Here is an 8,681-nt window from a genome sequence, read left to right as displayed (position 1 = left end):
GTGTTGGATCTAAAGTTTTAACTTTAAACATGTAACTACCAACACCAATAAACTTTAATGATAGTTTCAATTAAATGAAGCAGATGTGCGACAGCGCAGACTTACATGGCAGGCCAGGATGGAGCCGGTAGGGTCAAGGGTCATGGATACCACCCTGTCCCTCCCTTTCCTCAGCAATGAGCCGACCCGCGAGGTGCTCACTAGTCTCTGGGGGGGGGCAGGTTAGGTCAGTAACATGACATTTAGAAACATGGAAGTCCTAAAAAAAGACTTAAACATCTAAAAGCAATTAACAACATCATAATGCAGGTAGCAGTTTCAATGGAAATGAGACATAAACAAATTGAACATAGGCTTTCACTTGAAAGTCTTGCAACTTAATGCCATTTTCTTAAACTTAGACGTAAGTAAAGAATTTGACACTTGGATTTATGGGACAGGGTTTTATCTAGTAAGAAACACCACTTTTTTTTCTCTGTTCAGGCACAGAAACACTTGTGACTAAGGTCTTCACAACACCATAACAATTAAACTTTCTTAGGAAGAGCTAAAAAAATATTCAAGTTGTAGGTGCAGAAAACCATCATTATTTTGTTTCTAAAAATAACTAAATAGCTCACATCTTCCACATCTTGTTGTTGCTCCTCTTCCTGATCTTCTTCCTCCTCTAGAAAAGGTTTCTTCACAGGAGGCTCCTCCTCTTCTGGCTTCTACAGGGGCACATTCCAACAAACAGGCTTCTGTCAGGATTATCTAAATCTATAATGTTCTCCTCCTCTTCTGGCCTCTACACGAGCACATTCCAACAAACAGGCTTCTGTCAGGATTATCTAAATCTATAATGTTCTCCTCCTCTTCTGGCCTCTACACGAGCACATTCCAACAAACAGGCTTCTGTCAGGATTATCTAGATCTATACTCATGTTCTCCTCCTCTTCTGGCCTCTAGAGAGGTTTCAATTTTTATTCAACCCTTCTCTATAAAGTGATGATAGGAAACAGGCGGTGTGGGAGAGTGTAGCATATGACTTGTGACTCGAGAAGAAGAGGAACATGTGAGTACACCGGACTGGGAGGGTGCACATGTAGCACCTGGGGACTTGAGAAGAACATGTGTCTACCTGCTCAATGTAAATGATAGGAAGACATTGAGTGGGAGGGTGGACCAGCATGACAAGTGACTAAGTCTAAGGGTGTATGTACCTGCTCCTTGTACTGGATATCCCAGACCCTTAGCTCGTTGTCGCCACTGCCTGTAATCAGCCTCCGTTCATCTGTAGTTACAGCAAAACTCCACACCTAAAAAAAAAAACCATGCCATCAGTTGTTGCAACAGATCTACAGAACACATCCATGGAGTAAAGAGACTCTTTTTTGAAAAGCCAAGTTTTTTATTCACAGCCAATGTTTTGGTGACCGTCTGTCACCTTCCTCAGGGCAATTCTGACTGGTTCACATTGCACAGCAGCACAGGTGTCGCTACTATAGATGCATTCCCAAACGTACAATATAAACAATTCTACCTCACCTCCGTCCTGTGTCCCACCATTGTCTTGAAGCAGTGCTGAGTGTCCAGGTCCCACCACTTCACAAACGTGTCCTTGGAACTGAGTAACAAGAACAACATTTGCCAAATGTGCAGTTTGCATTCTGTGGGAGCAATTGCACTATGACATATATTTTTCCAAACACATGAAAATAAGTAATACTGTACTATTAGTATTACTTATTTTCATGGGTGTGGAAGCTGTTGGTTTTAAGTTGCAGTTCTTATACCTTAAGGTATAAGGTTTCTTATACCTTATTTCTATCATCAGTGGTTCCTTACCTTGTGAGTGAAAGTTCCTTACCTTGTGATTGAAAGTCCTTACCTTGTGACTGAGTGAAAGTTCCTTACCTTGTGAGGAGAAAGTTCCTGTTCCTGAGGAAGTGACAGTGGGTGATCACTCCTTTGTGTCCCTTTAGTCTGTACAATCCAGATTCATTAACCACATCCCATACAATCACATCTGTGTCCTGTAACACACAGAAACGGAAATATTAGGAAAATTTGTTTTTTTTTACATGCAGCAATGTGTGAATAATGACAAAAAAGGAACCCTTAATTAGAAAAGTTATTTGATAGGCCTTCCTTACCCCTAAGCAAATTGGGTGCACAACATATTAATCAAGTGTGTTAATAAGCAACATGACACCCCCTTTCAACCAGAAGAGTGAAAAATTTGAACCCGCGTTCGTTACAGAAATGACAGCCTGTCGGGCTGAGGGTGTCAAATTGTGGCAAACACAGAAGAAAACTCTGGTCTGAGACCTTAGGCCACACTAATTTAATTTGTTGGTTCTCGGATTTTTTCAGAAAAAATATGAAGCGACAGGGCAAAAAAATAAATAAATAAAAACAGATCTAGGCAACCTATTATAGCCCAAAATGCTACGATAGAAGCCATGGAGTCAACACAAAAGGCTGTGTTAATTTTGAAACAATAAATTTTGATTTGAATATCAATCAAACCACTGTATTGATAGATGGAAAAACTGTAACAGCTAGAAAGTAAAGGAATTTCCTCAACTGTTACGGGAAAATATGGGCATTTTTTGTTAATTCAGAACCAGAATCTTTTGTTTTGCTTTTGCAAATCAGAAAAAAATGAAGAGGTGAATCCGAGATCCAACAATTTAAATTGGTGTGGCCTTAGAGCTACATCTAAAACAGCTTGACCCTGCTAACCTTTGACCCTGAGGCGAGGCGCATCCCGTTGTGGTCGTATCTAAGCGTCGTCACGGCCGATTTGTGTCCGCTGAAAACCACTGCAACTTCTCCTGTCACCAGGCGAAACACCTGCACTGTGCCATCACTGTACCTGTCAACAACATTCTGCCTGTCAGTAACCTACACTCAACCTGTCAATAACCATTAAACCTGTCAATAACCAACACTAAACCACGGCCACTTCCCCTGTCACCAGGCGAAACACCTGCACAGTGCCGTCTGAGTACCTGTTAATAAACGTTCAACCAAAATAGCGTACCTGGTTCAGTAAAAAAGAATCATGTTTTCTGATCTAACAACAGAGATATGACTCAGCTCTTCCCTGCTGGTAGAAAGATCCTAATTTGAGCTCTCAAACCAAGCTGAGGTTCAGGCTTCAGCTGATTTTTTATTAAGTGATCTAAGTTATTGTGTTTTTATCCGCTTTAGTTTTTGTCTCGGTAGCTTCTTTTTCACCAGCCAAACATTACCAGTTAGTCAATAAAACTATGAAGTTTAAAATTAGATTACAACAAGTTCCCTACCCGACAGCGATGTGCTGGTTATCTGGGCTGGCAGCCAGACTCGTCACTTCATGTTTCTCTCCTCTCAACACCAACAACTGCAGACATGGGAAACAACAAGACAGGCAAGTGATGAAGCTTGAAAGGTATGCCAGTCCTTTAAGGCTATATGATTTAAAATGTGGGTTGGGGACCAGTAATTGTCCTCCAATCACGAGACAAAGACAAGTCTTATATATGTCTCTGATCTGTAAGTTTGTTTGTTTGTTTGTTTACCTTCTCGCCCGTCCGCAGGTCCCAGACAACACATGCTCCACAGCAGCTACTGTAAGTTTGTTTGTTTGTTTGTTTGTTTTGTTTGTCTGTTTACCTTCTCGCCCGTCCGTAGGTCCCAGATAAACACATGCTCCACAGCAGCTACATGTACCATAAGTTTGTTTGTTTGTTTGTTTGTTTGTTTACCTTCTCGCCCGTCCGCAGGTCCCAGACAAAGACATGCTCCACAGCTGCCACAGCTGCATAACGACCCTTCACACCACGCAGACAGAGCAGCACCACGGGGGCCTTGGGACTGGCGACCACGCCCCACATGGAGGCAGCAACATAGCGGAGATACTGCTTTGTCACCGGCATGGTGGTAGTCACTCTCACTCTCTCCCTCACTCTCTCAGGAACTCTGGAGATAAAAAATACACAGACTCAGAACACATCGCAGATTACCAGCATGGTGGCACTCACTCTCTCCCTCTCACTCCCTCACTCTTTCACTCTCTCTCTTACTCAGTCTCTCTCTCCCTCACTCACTCTCTCACTCCCTCTCTCCGGAACAGCTAAAATAAAACTAAGTAAAACAAAGCACCAAACAAAGTAGGGCACCGAGGCTCTACGTCTAGCGGAATTATACTATAGACATAAAGTAGGAGCAACAAATTATGATTCAACTTTTGACAGAAGCCTTAGTCAGCAAAACAGGACATAAAACATGGACAACATAAACAATAACATACACATGTACCGCTGCTGTTGCTAAGTACAGTGTGAATAAAAGTCTGTTAAGCTAAATATACTTTTATAAGACTTTACGTACACGTAACAACGTACCGCTGCGTGCCCCCCTCCCCACCTCCACACGCCCTCCGCTCTATGAGACTACAGGACCGCCGGCTATGCTTTATAAGCCGCTAAACTGAACGTCTAACGTTCTACGGTACTCACCTGTGAGTTCGGGGTTAAACCCGGGTCCGTGAAGGCTGGATATCAGACGGAATTGGCTGATTTTGGAGAATAAACAGCAACGTGCGTGCACATGTGTGTACGGCGACCTCTGACCTGCAAACTCACTACAGTGACACCTGGCGATTCGTTTCAAAACTGCAACGTCACACGGTGAATGTTGACATGAATTTTTAGTTTGTCTCAGATGCAACTTTTTCACCAGACTTTTGATATTTTTTTTATCACAGTGACATCGTAGAAAATCCTAACACCCTAAAGTTTGTTAAGTACAGTATGTACCAAATATGATAATTGCAGCAAAGAATTAACATCTGTGTCCATAATATCACCAGGGTCCATAATATCGCCACCTTGAGAAATGGTGTGCTTCAAGATATTTTTACTGCAACATGGCCCTAGGTATGTACATTTGAGGTGTGCAAGAGTGCATACCAAAAGTATGTTGCAGTAAAAATATCTTTAAGCACACTATTTCTCAACGTGGCGATATTATGGACCCTGGTGATATTATGGACACAGATGTTACGTCAATGTTTGCAGTTGTGTCACCTTCGGACTTTGATACCAAAAGAAAAGCGAATCAGCTGAAAGTTGCACGTGCACAATGGAGTTATCGGAACCTTTTACCCCGAGTTCGGAGTTTCACGTCTGACATTCAAACGCAACTGCGCAGTTGGAGATCTAACGTCGAGCAAAAGTGCGCAGTTGGAGACCTCAGTTTTAATATATAGCAGTTTGAAAGCTTTTAGCAGTTTGGGACTACCGTTCGCAGTTTGAGAGCTTTTGGCAGTCTGAAACCTAACGTCAATCCGCAAGTTCGCAATTTGTGACCTGATTTTTAACGACAACTTCGCAGTTTGAGACTACCGTAGCAGTTAGCCAGTGGCCGGCCATGGACGAGCCAGGCGGTAGGCGCATCAGGCTGGGACCGAGAGAGATGACGTTCGGCTCCGCGGAGCTTCAGATTCTCCAGCCGTCCAACCAGCTTCTGGGGGACCCGGGGGCGCTCAGGCGGGAACTGGCGGACAGGGGGTGAGCTTTAACTATAACCCTTGCCTAACCCTTGCCTAACCCTTACCTAACCCTTAGCTAACCCTTAGCTACCCCTTACCTAACCCTTACCTAACCCTTACCTAACCCTTACCTAACCCCTACCTAACCCTTACCTAACCCTTACCTAACCCTTACCTAACCCTTGCCTAACCATATTGTGAGAGTTCCGTGTTGGCCGTGACATGTGGGGCGATCCACTGTTCCGGTTCAGTACAACTTTTGACAATCTTTTCCAGTTATCTCTTCATCCGGGGTTTGCATGACAGACAGGAAGTGTTGGACGCGCGTCTGGAGGTTCTTAAGTACGTGAAGGTAATTGTGACTAGGTTAATGTTTATGTGTAGGGTGTTTAGGGTAGTACATGCATGTAAGGTACGGCTGTATGTAGGGTGCTTATGTATGTAGGACATGTATTTTTAAAGCATTATGTACTTTAGAATTTAGGGTATGTGATGTAGGTGTGTTTGCGGGGAAATGGCAACTGATTTCGTGTATCCAAAAATTGCATTTCGTCACACAATGGCGGAAAGTGTTTTGTTTTATGCAGGAGTCAGGAGAAGGGAAGTTGGATGCTTCGTTCCCATGGCAACAAGGAGTGCTGGATTCAAGATGCGGCCGAGGGTGCGTCCCTTTCATGGAGGTATGGTTTTGTATATATTCACATTCGTCGTTCATATGTCCACAAATACTCTCTTCAGATACTTTGTTCACAAAAATTACTTGTTTTTACATACACTTCCTTTCGATTCTTTGTTTTTTACATACTTTGTTCGCATGTGCCAAAAAGCAGTTACTCAAGCAACTGGATATGGTTTTGGTAACGGTCAGACGTTTCAGGTAGTATCCACTACCTTTCGTCAGTGACTGGGAGACTCGAGGAGAAACGTTCTTCCGTTTCCAAAATCATATCCAGTTGCATAAGTAACAGTTTTATCACCTATCTTATTACCTGGATGTCTAAACGTATCTTTGCTCCCTTTACATACTTTATTCACACACTTCGTTCACAATTTTCATGCATGATTTTGACGTTACGTATAATCTGCATGTCTCCCACAGGGCAAGAACTCCATCACACATTCCGACGCCGTCCTGAAAGTCATCGAAGGACCGAGACGTAAGGAACACAAGTCCAATGCAGATCCATTTTGTTTGGGCAGAAATATCAGGGCTGGAAATACTGGGTGCATGTGCACCTTAGTGCACCCAAAATTGGAGCTGTGCACCCAATTATTTTCTGTGGGTGCACTCAAATATTTTTGTTGGCATTTTTGTACATATCAAAATGGTTAATAGTATACTGAATATATAGTCTAGTCTACATTTTTAAAATGTTTAACCACATTTGACGTCCCGTTCCACAGCCCGTGCGTTCTTCCGGACCCTTCTTGGTACAGAGCCTCAAACATTCGACTACAAGTGGCTCAGGTATTGTGCTAGCCCTTCTTGTTTGAGTAATTAAGATATGTTAGTTATGTTTTATTAGACATTAGGTCTTCTTCAAAACATTTATTTTGTTTTTTGCTACTTTCTTTATGTAGTTTGCCATACATTGTACCATGTGCAATTGTCGTGCAATAAAGTTCTTCCTTCAGACGAAAAATTGGTCTTCGCTTCGTTTGCGAATCAGTCAATAGTTTGTATTGAAACCTGCTGAATCTGAGAGCTCTGCACTCTCCGGTGGCACAGTGACGAAAGGCAGCTGATGCTAACTGAAATGTCTGACCGTTTCCAAAATCAGTTTATTTATTTATTTATTTATGAAGGTCTCCTACTCTTTTCGATAAGTGTGTTGGGTTCTTTAACGTGCGTGAGGTGTGGCTCTCCCAAACACGAGACCTCCATTTAACGTCCTATCCGAGGGACGTCCCTAACCGAAGCTAGGTACTCATTTCTACCTGAGTGAAGTGAGGAAAGTCGGGTTAAGTGCCTTTCCCAAGGGCACAAGATAAGTTGCTTGAGTAACTTTTTTGTTGCCTATTTAACAATTGCCTATATGTTTTCGGCAGAGCCATGTAACGTTACAATGTAACCAGCACGTGTTGTTTATAGAGCCATGTACAATGTAACTTGTGCGTGCGTGTTTTCGGCAGAGCCATGTACAATGTAACTTGTGCGTGCGTGTTTTCGGCAGAGCCATGTACAATGTAACTTGTGCGTGCGTGTTTTCGGCAGAGCCATGTACAACGAAGGCTTTAGCGGCGCGCACGTGGATTGGGTGTACATGTCACGTGGTACTGACCAGCTCTTCACCATGTGGACGCCGCTGGGAGACGTTACCATGGAGATGGGTACTCTGGCCGTCTGCGAGGGCTCACACAAGCTGCAGAGGTGGGAAACACAGACAAACATGCACACATCTTGGAATCTCCTGTCGCTTGCGACAGATGAGTAGGCGTATATACAGGTCCTCATTTGCCGATGTGGGTCCTCATATGGGAATGAAGACCAATTTTTGACGCACATGAGCGGCCACAGATGCTGCAAGGGAAGGACTGGACAGGGATGGAGCATTGCTTCCTCCTCTCTTTCTTCTCCTTTATGGCAGCTGCTCTGTTGGCCTCGAAAGTCCTAGTGCCCAGTTTACACTGGCTTCTCCACGCAGTTCTGTCATGGGCGATTTCTTCCCAGGAGTTGGCGTCAATGTTACAGCTCTTAAGGTTTGCCTTAAGGTTGTCCCTGTACCTTTTCAGCGGTCTTCCCAGGTTACGCTGCCCTTGCTTCAGTTGTCCATATAACAGTACTTTTGGGATTCTGCTATCCTCCATGCGGACAACATGCCCTACCCATCTTAACTGGCACTTCACGATCATGCACTCAACACTTGTGAGGCCACACTTCTCCAGAACCTGTAGGTTGGACACCTTGTCCTGCCACCTGATGTTGCAGATGTTCCGCAAACACCGCTGCTGAAACTGCTCCAGTAACTGGATGTGACGACGATAAGTAGTCCAGGTCTCACAGCAGTAGAGAAGTGTGCTCAGCACCACGGCTATGTACACTGCAATTTTGGTGGAGAGCCGGATGCCATGTTCTTGCCAGAGTCTTTTGGTCAGCCTGCCAAATGCCACGCTTGCCTTTCCAATGCGCTGTGTCACCTCAGCATCCAGAGATCCACTT

At 43.8% G+C, this 8,681-nt stretch overlaps 2 protein-coding genes across 7 annotated transcripts in view; one reads left to right on the top strand and one right to left on the bottom strand.

The window, feature by feature from the left end:
* LOC109469430 (WD repeat-containing protein 3-like) overlaps positions 1 to 4,627 on the bottom strand; it is a 13,692-nt gene extending 9,065 nt beyond the window's left edge. Inside the window, exons 1-9 of the mRNA XM_019767947.1 lie at positions 4,488 to 4,627; positions 3,735 to 3,948; positions 3,294 to 3,370; positions 2,728 to 2,860; positions 1,897 to 2,015; positions 1,528 to 1,606; positions 1,203 to 1,298; positions 621 to 710; positions 106 to 207 (exon numbers count right to left, since the gene is read on the bottom strand). Coding sequence (XP_019623506.1) covers positions 106 to 207; positions 621 to 710; positions 1,203 to 1,298; positions 1,528 to 1,606; positions 1,897 to 2,015; positions 2,728 to 2,860; positions 3,294 to 3,370; positions 3,735 to 3,905 — 867 coding nt within the window. The 5' untranslated portion in view covers positions 3,906 to 3,948; positions 4,488 to 4,627. The remainder of the gene's footprint in view (positions 1 to 105; positions 208 to 620; positions 711 to 1,202; positions 1,299 to 1,527; positions 1,607 to 1,896; positions 2,016 to 2,727; positions 2,861 to 3,293; positions 3,371 to 3,734; positions 3,949 to 4,487) is intronic.
* A 499-nt stretch (positions 4,628 to 5,126) lies between these two features.
* LOC109469429 overlaps positions 5,127 to 8,681 on the top strand; it is an 8,702-nt gene continuing 5,147 nt past the window's right edge. For 3 of the 6 annotated variants that reach the window (XM_019767940.1, XM_019767943.1, XM_019767945.1), the window contains exons 1-6: positions 5,127 to 5,540; positions 5,798 to 5,873; positions 6,109 to 6,201; positions 6,621 to 6,678; positions 6,926 to 6,989; positions 7,737 to 7,892. In XM_019767940.1, coding sequence (XP_019623499.1) covers positions 5,401 to 5,540; positions 5,798 to 5,873; positions 6,109 to 6,201; positions 6,621 to 6,678; positions 6,926 to 6,989; positions 7,737 to 7,892 — 587 coding nt within the window. In that variant the 5' untranslated portion in view covers positions 5,127 to 5,400. The remainder of the gene's footprint in view (positions 5,541 to 5,797; positions 5,874 to 6,108; positions 6,202 to 6,620; positions 6,679 to 6,925; positions 6,990 to 7,736; positions 7,893 to 8,681) is intronic. The other 3 variants (XM_019767941.1, XM_019767942.1, XM_019767946.1) reach the window with 1 other exon arrangement.

Source organism: Branchiostoma belcheri, unplaced genomic scaffold (genome assembly GCF_001625305.1).
Source record: "Branchiostoma belcheri isolate BF01 breed outbred unplaced genomic scaffold, Haploidv18h27 scaffold202, whole genome shotgun sequence".
NCBI lineage: Eukaryota > Metazoa > Chordata > Leptocardii > Amphioxiformes > Branchiostomatidae > Branchiostoma > Branchiostoma belcheri.
Note: the sequence above shows the minus strand (reverse complement) of the source record. Positions and strands in the feature narration are given on the sequence as shown.